Below are 15,067 nucleotides of genomic sequence, written 5' to 3' on the forward strand. Positions count from 1 at the left end.
TTTTTGATGCTTTTCATGTGTCTGCAAGTATCTGCATGATGTAAAATTTGTTATCTGCACACGTCAGCAAGGGTCTGTTTGGATGCTCCTGAGGACATCCGTGTGAGGTCCGAAATTTGCAACCGCAGACTGTACATACTGCAAGAGTGCACGGTGTGTGATGCATCCTTAACGTGTCCTTTGTCCTCGTCTCTGTCAGTGCCAGCACCTCTGAGCCTCCAACTGCCAACATTAAACCGACACCTGTAGTAGCTACAGCCAGCAAACAGCCCGTCAACCCAGGAAACAAACCCACACCGAGAGCAAGCATCAGGCCAATGATCACTCCGGCTACTGTACCCACCCCAACACCCACCGCTACCGTCATGCCGACCACACAGGTGGAGACCCAGGAAGGTGGGTGAAATTGCAAAGTTTCAGGCACAACCTTCTTCCAAAATGGGGAAACGAGCAGATTAATACTGCGAGAGATGAATTTCAAGTAACAAAAGGTGTTTCCATGTGATTGTGACTATTCCCTGAAGCATACCTTCATGTTTTAAATGTGGTTCAGTGAATAAAGGATGGTACAGTTTACACTATTTCTGATTTTGGTTTAGCATTAGTGAATCTTTTTTTAACTGTACCTTTTCAACAGCCATGCAGTCAACTGACGGCCCACCGGTGGAGCATGTCACCGTGTACGGCAGTGCCAGTGGCTCAGTGCGCTCCTCCAGCCCCAACGTCCAGACCACGCTAGCTAGCCCCATGCTGACTGTGCAGCAGACCCAGACACAGGCCACGGCATTTGTTCAGCCAACACAGCAGCAGAGTGTGACCCACACCGAGCCAGCCAATCAGGAGCCACCGCCTGTGGTGATCGAGGCAACACCTAGCTCGCAGGTGGAATGGCCTTCAACGTCCTCCACCTCCTCTGTGTTTGGCACCGGTGAGAAACACAGAAAGCTGAGATTATTATATATACAGTAGTAATATGATTTTTAATTTGGACAAATGTAGGATGTGCACAGTACAGGGGTGTTTAAAGAGGTCAAGAAAGAGCCTAAACAATACCTTCAGTGTCCAAAATTACATCACACATTATAAAGAGGTAATAATATCTGATGTAACACCTGGATTAAGACCCAAGTTGTTGTTTAACTATTTTCAACTATGAGCCAAACATGCAGTTAATTCATTAAAAATGTTTTGATTAAACCACAAATTATTCATGGTACGTTTTTAAAATAATATGTTTACCCTCAGTGATATTGCTAAATATTAGCTGTACCTCCAGTTTCAGCAACACCAGGAACCTCTGCGATGACCAAGAGGCCTCGTGAAGAGGAGGAGAGCAACACGGTGGTCACCGACACCGAGGCCACGCAGGAGGACACCTCCAGGGCTCCGATACCAAAGAAGTTACGCATCATCCAGAGAGTGGGTCCAGAGGTGAGGAAGAGGGGAGACCGCATGAAAATCTGCAAGAGCACAAGTGTTTCTGTTATTTTTAATTATGATGAAAGTTGTTGGTCCAGCTCTGATTGTCATGTGGCCTCCTTCCTAGGAGGAGGTGCTGGCTGAGGACAGCGCTGAGGCTGAAGGAGTGGTGCCAACAGACAGTCAGGACGGTGCAGAAGCAAGCCAGGTCAGCATAATCCAGCAGAAATAATTAGAAATACTATTGAATGTGTTCTTACTTATGTACGTCATCCTTCTAAAATCGAATTATTCTAATGATATTTTCTGGTGACCAAACAAACACATCAAAGCAGGTTATCAGTCGGGTCATAAACCTGCAATAAACTTCCCTAGTTGTCATTACTACCTTTGCTTTTCCTTTTAACCGTATTGTTTTCAGATGAAACGTAGATTATCTGTCAAAGTTAGCATATTTGATGAATCTATTTATAAACATCCTGCACGTTTTTTGAATCTTAATCTCAGGGATTGTGTGACCTGCTGGAGGAGCTCTGGCCTGCCACAGGTCTTTGTCTTTTTAACATAAAGCAGCCGAATACAGCTAAATATGTACCATGAAGCTGAGGAAACAAATGTACTCGTAATGATGGTTTAACGAGTCATTTAGGACGCCGCTTTTATCAGAGTAGTCGACATGAATGCATGTTGTGCCTGCTGCAGACGGAGGAGTTCCCAGCGTTGGAGGAAGTAGATGAAGCTTCAACCTCTCAGTCTGTTGCGATGGAGCAGGAGGTTACCCTGTCCCAGAGCGACTCCATTCACCAGCTGGATCATGAAGTCATCGTCATAGTGACAGACACAGAGAGTGACGAGGACCAGGAGGAGGAGGACGAAGAGGAAGAAGAGCAGGTACAGAGTTTGTGTCGTGCGTTTTAAAAGGCCGTATATAACCTGGCATTAAATGTGGTGAAAATGCGTCCCTTTAAAAATTCTTTGTTTTGACCGCTGTTTGCTGTAGGACTACGATGAGGAGGAAGAAGAGGACGACGAAGAGGAGGAGGAGGAGGACGAGGAAGATGAGGAGGAGGACGATGGAGGAATGGGGGAGGAAGGAGAGGACAGCAACGAGGGGAGCGGAGACGGCAACGAGGCCTACGAAGGAGACGATACAGAGGTTGGATTACCTAAGATGCAAAATGCACTCGCAGTAACAAGTCTGACCTTTTTGTAACTGGTTGCTCATGCAGCCTTCATATCCTGTACACCACGTTAACCCTTCCCACGCTTTCACTTTGAGATTTACACTCCGTTTCCAGCTCACACGCTCAGTTTTTCCACACCGTCTCATTTCACAGTCACCCGTGTCGTAACGTTCTGTCTGCCCGTGTTGATGTTTCTTGTTTACATTTTACTCTTGTCTTGGTTCTACATATGCAGTGGGATGAGCCAACGTCTGCAAAGAGACAGTTAATTTTCTTTTACTGGTAGTCCGCATGTGCGTAAAGTTGAAAGGTTAGAATGTGTTTGAAGTGAGGCGTCCATAAACCTCGGCCCGGCGTTTGTTTGTGTGGTTTGGACGTTGAATATTAAATGAATTACTTTTGAAGGCAATTTTTTTTTGTTACCAAGCAGCTGAGTAGAAACTGTAGGTGTCACCAGAGGGGCAACGATGCACAACATTGAGTACGTGACTCTGTTTTGAAGTCATCGTGCCAGTAAACTGGCATTAGATGTGTTTTTCCTGCTGTGTTTCATGCAGCAGTCTTAGGAAAAGATTAATAAAAGGTGAGATGTGTCCCACAGTGTGTGCACGGGAGGGTTAGTTGATTCGCAAGAAAAATGACATTACAATTACTTTGACATTTATTGTGATTGCAGTTTGAATCACAATTTTACTGGAAATGGTAGTTTATGTATTTCTTTTTCCACTGGGGGAGAAAATTAATTCTTTCATTTTTCTTCTGGTCTGTACTGAGTAAGTGTCGTTCGCTGGAGAATCTGATTTACAGGCCGGGGCGTCTCTGTATAAGAGTCAAAATGTCAACATTCAGAGCCAGAGTTTTTTTGTTTTGTTTTTTCTTACTCCTCATCTTAAAAAATAGAACTTTTTGTTGATATTTTGTCCCTGTCAGTATACACATTTTACCTTCATGCAATTACAGACGTTGTCCATATTGCAAATCTGATTATAGTTGGACTAATTGTTCGGCCCTCCTGCCCAGCGTTAAAGGCTCACCCTACTAGCATGCTGTAGCCAACAGACAACCGCTGCCCGTTCCAGGAAGACGAGTGCATCGACATGAATGGTCTGTTCTGTTCAGTGCATCCCGTGATCCAACAGCTACTCCAAGAAGTCTGATACCAAACATTGTGTTCAGAATGAATGAGCGTCTTGTTAGACCGCTGTTGTCCCCTCTGAATACCAGGCATTTTGTGTTTCCAGGTGATAACCAGTTTTAGTTTTACTTTAGTTTTTCTCATTTTTTGCTGATTTTTTATTTGGGCCTCACGTTAAAAAAAGACGATATAAATCAGAGATGATGAATAATGAAACACAGCGTCTCTATAGTGAAACATGCTTATTAAACTTTTTTTAAAAAAGGCTGCACTGATATACAACTCAAATTTTGGGTTCCATATAGAATCAGATTTAAACCTCAATTAAATGTGTGAGCTGGTCTGTACTTCCCAAAAGCAGGGTCAGGAAAGAAGATGACACTTAGGAGGTGCAACAGAGTCAATGAATGTGTTGCTATTCCTGGTGAATTTGATTTACAGGCAGTTCGCTGACAAATCTGCTCAAGTGTTGCGTGAAGCTGTCATCCAACCAGCGCTGTGCTCTCTTTAGAGGACACACTGTGGTGCTGTTTTAACACGGCGATCATATTTAGGGGCTTTATTTTTTACTTGTCTGCCTGCTTCTTTAATAATTCATTCTCTGCCAGGTTATTTTGTTTTTTTGTTTTTTTTATCTTTTTAATCAAGGTAGAAACTGCCCTAATCCTGGGAAAGAAAGTAAGATAGTATTATTATTGTACAAACCCAGCATCTATTTTTGGGTGATGGATAATGATTCCCAACTGACTTTGCTCATTAGCAGCTTTAAAAGCTCAGTTTAAAAACAACACTACAGATCATCTAAAAAAAAATCACAACTCCTGAGCTTTGAGCTTAAAATGCCTGTAAAATGTAATTAATTATGAAAAACAAAAGCTTTAATTAGACAAACTGATGATTACGTCTGTGAATATAAAGTTTGTCTGTTGCCTGTGTGGGTCCTCGACATTGTAGTCCCATACCAATCAAAGTGTACGTTTGTTTTTGCCTTTTGTAAAGGGCGTCTTTGTTCACTATGGGGAGAAAATGAATCATAATGTGTGTGTCTTGCTCTGCCAGTGTATCCTGGCAGTTCCAGTGTGTGGGAAGCATCCCTTATCCTGATCCATTATACCTCATATTCTCATTTTCCTTTTTGTTCTCTCACCCTGTCAAAACTTTTAAAAATTCTGTCCGGGCCTTTCTTGTCTTTAGCCACTCGTCTGACTTTATTATTTTCTTTTGTTCTTCCCTTTCTCAGGGCGCTGACGTAACCGACCCGGGCACCGAGACAGAGGAGAGTTTGGGGGCGTCTGACTCCACCCAGAGGCCGGCGGATTCCCAGACACCCAGCTGTAAGATCCAGGAAACCCCGTCACATACGTAGATCTACCTCAGACTCTCCACATGCGCTCACAAACCGTCCCGCCGTCCAATTAGTTATCTGACACTTTACGACGACTGGGAAAGATGTCATGTGTTGTTGTCTGTCTGAAGGGGAAGGGAGTGTCGAAACAACAGAGGCTTCACCTTAAAAATACAAAATGATTCAAGTTATGTTGTGTATGTCGGAGCCCTGTGAAGTCACACGGGTCTCAAACGTGAGTGGTTAGAAGAACGCAGGGTGTTGGTTCCAATAGGAAAGATAACATTAATTAATATATAGAACTAATGGGCAGCAAATAGGTACTTCTAATAGTGGAAAACTATGCAACAGGCTTGTTTTCTACCATGTTAATACTAATGTGCTTCTTCTAGAGTGTAGAACTCTAGAAGTAGTTTAGATATTCTACATTTATATAGGATTTTTTTTGTTCAGACTTATCCGTAAATTCACTTTTTTTATGTCCAGTGCTCGTCTTCCCTCTAATCCTAGACTTTCTCCCACTTTTAACAACTTGTTTATACTTGCAGGAAATAGTTCATGTGTTAGTTTTGCTGTTTTAAAATCTTTCCAGACTCTTGAGTTTTAGTCCTCGTCCACACGTAGCAGGGTTTTTTGTAAAACCGAATATCCTGCTCCCTCCGTCTAGAAAAAACTTAGGTACACACCACCTCGTTTTTACAAAAGAATTCATCCACACCTAGCCGCATCAGTTAAGCACATTCATATTCTACGTCAGGATGTAATAACTCCGGCGACAGGAGTGACAGCCGGGACGTACGGAAGTTTTCACGCCATTCATCCAGCAGCACGATTTCTCAAAGTTCTCCCACCAGCTGGCAGTGCGTCCCGGTCTGACCCAAAACCGGCGTCAGTGTCTTTGACAGAGAACACGCCTCGGACGTGGAACGGCAAGGTGGCGGAAAATAACCGTCTTTAACGCCGTCCTATGTCTGTGTTCTTGTACGTGGAGCGGTATCTGGGCCTGGACCAGAGACAACACGGTTCTGAGGGCGTCCACGCTGTTTCCAAATGTGAACACAGGTCGGGATCTAAGAACATATTTAGTCGCAGGCAGAGACGTTTCAAAACCTAAAACCCGGTTATTGACGTCCACATGCAGACGCATGAACGGAGGATTCACAGATCTTCACTTTGGTCGGAGGTTTTTGAAAGAATCGTTTTTAATGTCGTAAATCTGCGTTTTCGTCTGGATGACAGGACGAATCGTAGAAACACATCTTTGTTTTGTGAGACACCTGCTGCATGTGGACGAGGCCTTTGATGAGTAGTTTTGTTCACACTTCTTATCGTGCTGGACGAGTGTGTTTGTCTTCCTCTGTTCATGTGAACCTTTTATTATTGTTGTAGTTGACGGCAGCGCTATGGAGGCCTTCTCCACCGAACAACCAATCACAAGCTCCGGCACACGCATGCCCCAGTCACCACGGAGACCGATGCATCAGCTGCCGCCCCGCCTGAACATCCACGCCGCCCCAACCTCAGAACTGGGGGCTCCTGCCCAGGTTCAGGTAGAAGAGTCGTCTTCTGGTTTTCATAGTTACTGCTACTTTTTCCAGATGTGTGTGGAAATGTCTGTTGATGTGATTTTTAACCTGTTGTGTAACATCGTCTTCACAGCGTATCCCTGTTCGTCGGCAGTCGGTGGGCAGACTAACTCCAGGGATGCCGGGCAGCGCCGTAAGTCACATCTGCTTATTTCTGCTATTTACGTTCTTTATACAAATGTAAGTGCCAGCGTTATACTCTGGTGTTTCTGTCTGTGACCCTCCTCTGCCCTCTCTCCCTCTGCAGCAGCACTTCTTTGACGAGGATGACAGGATGGTTCCCAGCACCCCCACACTGGTGGTGCCTCACCGCTCTGATGGTTTCGACCAGGCCATCCAGTAAGTACGCAGCCTCTCTGAAGAAAGAGGGGAAAAAAAGAGCCCACAGATTTATAAATCATGTTCATACTGGCAGAGCTGCAAGTAGCTTAATTCTTCTTTAAAAAAACAAGGAATGGAACATTTTGTCATTAAGTCATTTTCAAATTTGTGTATAAAAACATAAAGACTGAACTTTTTTGGGATTATCTCACCCTACGAACATGTGAGTCATCTGTGTCTCTTCTGTTTGTCAGTTCTCCCCAAGTGGCCGGAGTGCCTCGCTTCAGGTTCGTTCCTTCAGAGGACGTGCCACAGACCAGCTCCTCCTCGCACTCGGACCTGGGACAGCTCGCCTCGCAAGGAGGTGATACACCAGCCTGTGAAACTGGAACTGAAAACCTGACGTTTGTTGTTGTTGTTTTTGGGGTATTTTTGCCCTCATTAGACAGGACCCTTATATAAAGATAGACAGGAAGCAGAGAGGGTGTTCTGGTTGCTGCAACACGGGACCAAACCATGGATGTTGTGGTTTTGCGGTCTGCACCTTAACCGTTACACAACCATAATGCACCAAAATGTTTTCTTCCCTTCAGGTCTTGGGATGTATGAAAGTCCTTTGTTCATAGCAACTCATGAGGAGGAGTCTGGTGGGCGCAGCGTTCCCACGACGCCCCTACAAGTGGCAGCACCAGGTATCTGTCCGCCCCCCTGTCAGTCTGCTACCCAGTTATCTCCTTATCAGCACACCCACTCTGTTTATCAACACACTCGGCGCCATCTGCTTTCTCTGCACACAGCAAACTGGGGGAAGACTTTCACATTTGGAAAAGTCCCCGTTTCTCTCAAAACAAAACATAGTGAACATATTTGGGTTTCTGGCTCTTCTCTTCCAGTAACCGTCTTCTCAGAGGTGGCTCAGTCCGACACCACAGAGCACGCCTCCCAGTCGGTTCCCATGGTGAGCACGTCCACGCCGGGCCTGGTGGTGCCAGGAGCCGCCGGTACAGGGGAGGAGAGAGACGACGTCTTCCTGGAGCCAGACACTGATAGGTGGGTCTCACTCCTCTCAGCAGGCTGTCAGTACGTTGGGTTTCTTTGGTGCTGATGGAGTTCACACTTCTGGCTCTAAAGTCAACAAGCTTTTAGTATTTACTGCTGGTTGTGAGGAAATGTGACGCTTTCCTTCCACTGTTGATACCAGCAGCTCCATCAGATATACAGGAAGAGGTTGTAAAGGTTACCGAGAGCAGTGTTAAAAATTAATGTGTTAAATCCACAGATTCATCTCTTTACATGAACACAGACATTTTCTTTTGAATGGATGAATTGAATTTATTTTGAACAAATGAAAGAGAAAAAGAATCTAAAAACAAAAGAAAATAATTTAAAAAGAGCAAAAACAAAAAAATAACATCGCATAATCAAATCATAATATTAACAAGTTCGAAAAAGGACTGGGATGAAGTACACACTTTTGATTTTGACGGCCCTGATACACATTTATTTGATAAATGTAGGCTTGATCTGGCGACCCCCTGAAGTTTTCTTAGGACCCCCATGGGGGTCCTGACCCCCAGTTTGAGACCCACTGACCTAGAGTATGAATGACAACATGATGCGTTTTGTCTGCTCAGGCCCAGTGCTGAGGCGTCGCTGGATCCTGTGGTGTCTCAGGCAGACATGGAGGAGCCGAGCCAGCCGTCAGACAAGGCCAGCCTCCCCTCCACCAGCCAGGAGCCTTCCTCCAGCTCTGCAGGTACAGCGGAGCCTCCTGATTGGGCAGCTTCACTTGCTCTGAATGTCCGTCATCACATTTTAGTTTTGCTTCATAACAGGGAGTGTTTATCTGTGTTGTTGTTGTTGTAGATACAAGCAGCGCTCCACCCAAACCGTCTCGACCCGGACCCAGCAGACAGCTGCAGCGCTGGCCGGACCACCGGCCGGGCCGCATGAAGAGAGGAGGTACCGTTTGAAAGAAGACAGATTATTTGTGGTTGTAAATCTGATCTGTGGCGCTGATCGGGTCCGTGAGAAACGAGGCTCAGAACCACTTTGTGCACTGGTTGAGGTGGTCAGAACGGCTCAGACTTTAATTACTGACAGCAAAGCACGCTGGAGGTAACGGCTGTTCATGTCCATCAAGAAGTGAAGAAAACACAGCAGCAGACTGGGACGGTGCTGTTTGTGTTTTCACATTAAAACCAACCACATACCAGACGTTTAGAATATCTGTGAAGGTTCTTCAAAATAAAACGCCGTCTTCCACACAATCCCCCTCAACACTCCGTCTTTACTGTGAAGTTATGGGTTTCATCTGCAATGTATAAACAGCTTTAGAGATGTTTCTCTTTTTTTCTTTTCTAGTTGTCGCACTAAATCATCTAAAACTGATTTATCTCTCTGTGCAACGTGTTCTTCACAGATATATATACTCGTGTTTTCTGATTCTCAAATGTTCACTGACGACTTTCGTGTTGATTGTTTTAAAGAAAACAACTGAGTGCACGTTGTCCCTTATAGTTCAGTTTTTAATGATAACAAGAGAAACCGTAAACATCATCGTACATTCATACATTTGCTGTACAGAATTTTTACATCAGTATAGCAGACTCCTCTAAGAATGTGTTTTCCACCTCAACAGGTCAGGCCTTTCCTTCTCGAGGTCCACGACGGTTCGCAAGATGAAGAAGCACCAATCAGAAGACGTGACAGCTCATCATTCCCGCCAGACACATTTCACATCAGCTCGTTTAGACTCTTCAATCTTGATAATGTTCACTTGTTCTGAAGCTCGTTGTTTTCTTTTCTGTTGCTGTGGTTTGTTTTCTAACGTCCTTGGAACGTACCTTTTTGTAATTACAGTCCAAGCTGAAGCAGCGTGTTTTATGAAGAATATAATAAAATTAAGAACTGTAACGACGTTGGTGTGAAAGGTGGATGTTTGTTTTTCGGTCACACTTTCTTTGGACACTTGAAGACGTCGTTGGCCTGAGGCGGGGCGTTGGCTTTGGGAGCAGCCAGGACGGGACGCTCGCCGCTCATCCTCACGTTGTAGGTTTTTGCTGCAAAAGAAGCAGAAGGAGACGTTTGTGTAACGTTTACATTCATGAATGTGTTTTTCACGCAGTTTCCGTTCTAGTCAACATGAACCTGGCACAAAACAGTCTGTTTCCTACATTCATGCCTTTTAAGTTTTTAAGACGTCCTCTCGGGCATCTCTGGGCCGCAGCAGGTTGTGTTCTGTGAGTGACGTACATGGCGAGACGCTGAACCCTCCTGACACACTGCTGGCTTTAAACTGAGTGATTTGTTTCTTTCCTTTGACTCAGGAACTAGTTATTTCCAAACTATCGGTATCATCACTGACATGGAACCTTTTACTGTGGTCTGAACCTTTGTGGAACCTCGTACCGGCTGTGCTCTATCAGAAACGTAAGCAGTAGGTGAATGAATGGACCCCACCCTTAATGAGCTTTACATGTGTCCAGTGTCCCACCCTCACACACACATGGTCCTCGTTTCAGGCGTGATGTGAATGAGGACGGACAAGAGGACGCTTTGTACTTTTGGAACTGACCGAGGACATTTTATGAACAAAGGAGTGAAGAGAAACCACGATCTCCAGTTAAACACCTCTTTAGCTTTTATTTCAGGCCTGGAAATTGAATTTTTCTGTGTGTGTGTGTGTGTGTTGCACGTTTCAAACCAGCATGTGTGGAAAATCATCCAGGATCAGTAAAACTAAATCTACCCTAAACTGACAGTGATGACAAAGCAGCGATAGTAAAATGACAGAAACTCCCATTTTACTGCTCTGTTGAGGAAACCCGAGTCAAAGTATGTACAGCTGTCCTCAAATCTATTCATCTCCTTCCAATAAAGAAAAGGCAAAATTCACAATAGTCACGCAAATAATGAGAAACTGAACAAAGTAATAATAAATAAACATTTGCTAAATTATAATTTATTGAAAGAAGATGTTGCTTTTGAATTGTGGTTGAAAAGAATAATAAAAAAAACAAATTAAAAACTGTCGTGGACCAATGAGAGTGCTTTGCTGATGAGCAGTGGTCCAGAACACCTGTCAACAGGTGCACAAGTCTGAGTTACAGGAAACACCTGATGGCAGTGATTGGCTCAAAGGGTTGTTCAGCTAAATATTAGTTTACGGGTCCCATCATGCTGGTTTGTTTTATATATTTCTGTTAAACCACAATTCAAAAGCAACGTCATGATTTCATTTCTTTCTTTTTTTTTTATTACTTTTGTCAATTTCAACTTGTTTCAGTGACTGAAGCCGTTTTTTTCCTTCTTTAATGAGAGCATATGAATACATGTGAGGACGACTGTTAATTGATATAAGATGTTAATTTAGTGCTTAATAGGAAGAACAGATTTTCTTCAGTTGTTAAGTGCTGAACGTATTGATTAAAACTGGGCCACTTATCAAACACATTGATCGAAACAAATCTGTTGATAAAGGGGAGGTTAGATGTGAGTATTGATGGCTTACTTCTTGAGATGACGTAGTATTTGTATCCCTCCGGTTCTTGGTTGTTTGGGATGGACACGGCGGCCGTGATGGTGGAGGGGAAGCCTCTCCAGGACGTCCGGATGTTGATGGCTGGTTCTAGGACAGACACTGGAAGCAAAACAATCAAGTGTTAAAGCTGCGTCCAAACCAGACCGGATGTCAGCGATGGAAGGATTCACCCTGTTCTGCTCGTTTTCTCTGAGCTGGAACGTTTAGACAAAATGTACTAGATTGTGTTGTTTTCTATGTTTTCTGACAACTCCTGAGCAGAGGCGCTGCCATGAACCGCACACAGGCCGTTTGTTTCCACTTGTTATTTGCCAGCGGTGCCCTCGTCCCTCCACCAAACCGTGACTCACTTTTTCAGGGAACTGCATGTGTTGCAAGTCAAACAGAACACATGTCAGCCAATCTGTCCCAGAGCTCCTCCAGCACACTCACTACGCTCATAAAGGTCGAACCAATCAGGGTTTTAACCGCACGAAACAATCTGAAACACAAGCTTCTCGTCTTAAATTACCTGCTTGCCGGGCCACTCGGTTGCGGACTGTGTAAATGGCATATTGAGGTTTCCTGCTACATGTTGGACTGGTACCAAACTGGTATGAATACTTCTGGACATATCCGCCTGAAAGAACCAGAATCCAGATCATAGTTAGTCTTTAACAGAAATTCAACAATCCAACTATTTTATTTTTTTATTTCATCACCTCTCTTGAAGAAGTACACGGACTCTCTCCTGCTGCGGTGCTGAGGGACGGACAGAGCAGCTGTGATGTGGCCTCGCAGCCCATCAAAGCCTGTCGACACAGCTTTGGGATAGCCAACGTCCAGAGCATCGTTCTCAAACCTCCAGTACTGGTTTCCCTGTGAGCATGAAGCAGAGCAGAACATTTCAACTTCAGCCAACTTTAACACACCTGCTGCAGAAACATATTTCATCAGAGAAGACCCACCAGGGTTCACACATACACGGAATCAGTCAAAGTCAGATTTGACAGGATGCAATAAGTCGGTTTACCTTGAAAATGTACGTCTTTCCCTGACAGTTGCAGCGAGTGAACACGGTGTCGACGGGGGACGGGACGCCCCACACCTGTGTGATGCCTTGAGCCGGACCTGGTACCCTGTTTCTGTCCAGATACCAGAAGTAGTGACCTGAGAAAAATAACATCAGCGTTAGGGATCTGCCAGATATCAGCTGGGCTGATTTACAGATCCGATATCAGCATTTTTCCAACGATCATTAGTTTTTTAAAACCAATTCTCTGTAAAATAAATAAAAGGTACTTGATTTAAAGATATTTCTTTATTAGATAAGACAGAGAGAGACACAGGAGAGTGGGGGAGAAGAATGGGGGAAGGAACTGCAGCAAAGGGTCATGAGCGGGACTCGAACCCATGACCGCTGCATCAGGGACTACAGGCCCTGAACATGGGACGCCAGCTCAACCAGGTGAGCTGTAGCGGCGCCCAAAAGGTGCTTGATTTAAACAAAATTGCAAATGCTGACAACTAGATCCATCAATCCATCATCTCTACACCTTAATCCTCACCAGGGTCATGGGGGGCTGGAGTCTATCCCAGCTGACTCAGGGTGAAGGCAGGTTCACCTGGACAGGTAACCAGCCTATCACAGGGCTACACTTAGAGACAGACAACCAAGCACACTCACATTCACACCTACGGACAATTTACAATCACCAATTAACCTCAGCATGTTTCTGGACTGTGGGAGGAAGCCGGAGAACCCGGAGAGAACCCACGCTGCACGGGGAGAACATGGAGACTCCACACAGAAAGATCCCGGGTGTCCTCACCGGGACACGAACCAGCGACCTTCTAGCTGTGAGGCAACAGTGCTACCAATGCAGCCCGATAACAAGATGCATATGTCATATGTGTTATCGGTCTTATTGATTACTAATAATCTGTATCAGCCCTAAAACACCGTAACGGTTGACGCCTCATGAGTATATAAAGCTGGTGTGTCTGCATCAGCCTGTCAGCCGATGGATTACCATCACACTACTGAAATGTGTCATATTTTTCAAGGTTACATACATTCCTAGTTGTTGTACTTTTTGCAGTATTGGAGTGCTGGAAGTATTCGGATACTTTACTCAAGTAAAAATCCAACAGCGTAAAAATACTACGTTCTGTATTTAAAACTGAAATGAAGGTGAAGTACGACGTGAGCAACATTTAATTATTACAGCTGCTCAAGGTGGAGCCATTTTTTAAAAACTATTTATAATATGATGCAGAGGTTCCCAAACTAGGGGCCTGGTCCCCTCAAAGGGTCATGAGATGAATCTAATGTACTTGGTAAAGTACAATGATGAATTTACAATTTCATTTAGCAGAGACGCTTTCATCCAAAGCGACGTACATCTGAGAGTTGATCACATTCACACACCAATGAGCTGCCATGCAAGCTGCTGCCTGCCATTGGGAACAATGTTTGGGTTCAGTGTCTTACCCAAGGACACTTCCACTGTGGAGGGGATCGAACCACCAACCTCGCAATTAAATTAGATAAATAAAGTATTTTTTATTTCATTAGAGGACAACCCGCGCAACCACCTGAGCCACAGCCGCCTTAATTTTATTAATGAGGTAGGAAAAAATACAAAACAATTCTGCATAAATTCACAGTTGCGACATTAAAGCGTCTGTGTTGTATAATCGAACCTCTTTAAAATGTTTAAATAAAAACTCTTTTAGTGGAAAGAATACCAGCTAATATAATGTCATGTGTTCCTAATGTCACAGAACAACGAGTCACTGTAGTTGTTGGTAATGTAGTGGAGTAAAAACTGTTTCCATCTTCCTTTAAAATATGTAAATATGTGTATTTTCCATGTAAATGTGTGGCTGCCTGCCGCTGACCTCTGAACACCACCGTGGTGCCGTTCCTCAGGGTGGTGACGGCGCCGACCGGCCGCCCGCTGCACAGGTTGGTATCGTTGCTGTCATCTGGGAAGAAGAAGCACATTTTAGAGGAAAATATCTGTTTGGATAAGCGAGTAATCAAAAAACATGCGGCTGGTTTTCTGGGTAATTTTCCGCTCCAGGAGTCGCGGGGACTTTTCCTCTGTTGTCAACTGTTTTTTTTTCTTTTTTTTTCCGTTCTTTAAAGTACCTGAGCTGAGTTCCAATTTCAAAGGACTCCTACATTCATTTACAGTGTGAGAAAGCTGCCGTCTCTGTCACGTATCATTGCTCTGTTCACCCAGTGGCATAATAGGAAAACACCTGAACTCATAAAACCAGGCCGACTGAATCTGGACGCCTTCGTCTCTGCAGCGATGTCAGCCACATAAAATAAATTAGATTTCTGAGGAGCCCACAGAATGGAAAATTTCACACTCACATTGAAGTTTCCCCTCTCTCCCATTCACATAATTTATCTTAGAAGTAATTTCTTTTGTATGAATGATGCATTAAAGATCTGAGCTGATGATAAGAACACGTCTCACCTCCTTGGTAACCTCTGGTGTCATCCATGTTGGAGGTTTGCTCAACATCCAGAGGCTTAGT

General features: G+C 44.3%; 2 protein-coding genes across 2 annotated transcripts in view; one reads left to right on the forward strand and one right to left on the reverse strand.

Moving 5' to 3' along the window:
* tprb (translocated promoter region b, nuclear basket protein) overlaps positions 1–9,909 on the forward strand; it is a 25,204-nt gene extending 15,295 nt beyond the window's left edge. Inside the window, exons 36-51 of the mRNA XM_008295522.1 lie at positions 200–396; positions 638–928; positions 1,277–1,431; positions 1,547–1,627; positions 2,122–2,310; positions 2,420–2,575; positions 4,979–5,072; positions 6,473–6,633; positions 6,743–6,802; positions 6,917–7,008; positions 7,245–7,354; positions 7,584–7,682; positions 7,884–8,040; positions 8,625–8,746; positions 8,857–8,952; positions 9,632–9,909. Coding sequence (XP_008293744.1) covers positions 200–396; positions 638–928; positions 1,277–1,431; positions 1,547–1,627; positions 2,122–2,310; positions 2,420–2,575; positions 4,979–5,072; positions 6,473–6,633; positions 6,743–6,802; positions 6,917–7,008; positions 7,245–7,354; positions 7,584–7,682; positions 7,884–8,040; positions 8,625–8,746; positions 8,857–8,952; positions 9,632–9,675 — 2,104 coding nt within the window. The 3' untranslated portion in view covers positions 9,676–9,909. The remainder of the gene's footprint in view (positions 1–199; positions 397–637; positions 929–1,276; positions 1,432–1,546; positions 1,628–2,121; positions 2,311–2,419; positions 2,576–4,978; positions 5,073–6,472; positions 6,634–6,742; positions 6,803–6,916; positions 7,009–7,244; positions 7,355–7,583; positions 7,683–7,883; positions 8,041–8,624; positions 8,747–8,856; positions 8,953–9,631) is intronic.
* The window catches only part of LOC103367495 (proteoglycan 4), a 9,377-nt gene continuing 3,575 nt past the window's right edge, over positions 9,266–15,067 (reverse strand). Inside the window, exons 10-16 of the mRNA XM_008295528.1 lie at positions 15,007–15,061; positions 14,417–14,503; positions 12,546–12,682; positions 12,235–12,391; positions 12,045–12,152; positions 11,504–11,632; positions 9,266–10,052 (exon numbers count right to left, since the gene is read on the reverse strand). Coding sequence (XP_008293750.1) covers positions 9,943–10,052; positions 11,504–11,632; positions 12,045–12,152; positions 12,235–12,391; positions 12,546–12,682; positions 14,417–14,503; positions 15,007–15,061 — 783 coding nt within the window. The 3' untranslated portion in view covers positions 9,266–9,942. The remainder of the gene's footprint in view (positions 10,053–11,503; positions 11,633–12,044; positions 12,153–12,234; positions 12,392–12,545; positions 12,683–14,416; positions 14,504–15,006; positions 15,062–15,067) is intronic.

This window comes from Stegastes partitus, unplaced genomic scaffold, assembly GCF_000690725.1.
Source record: "Stegastes partitus isolate 25-593 unplaced genomic scaffold, Stegastes_partitus-1.0.2 Scaffold1055, whole genome shotgun sequence".
NCBI classification, from domain to species: domain Eukaryota; kingdom Metazoa; phylum Chordata; class Actinopteri; family Pomacentridae; genus Stegastes; species Stegastes partitus.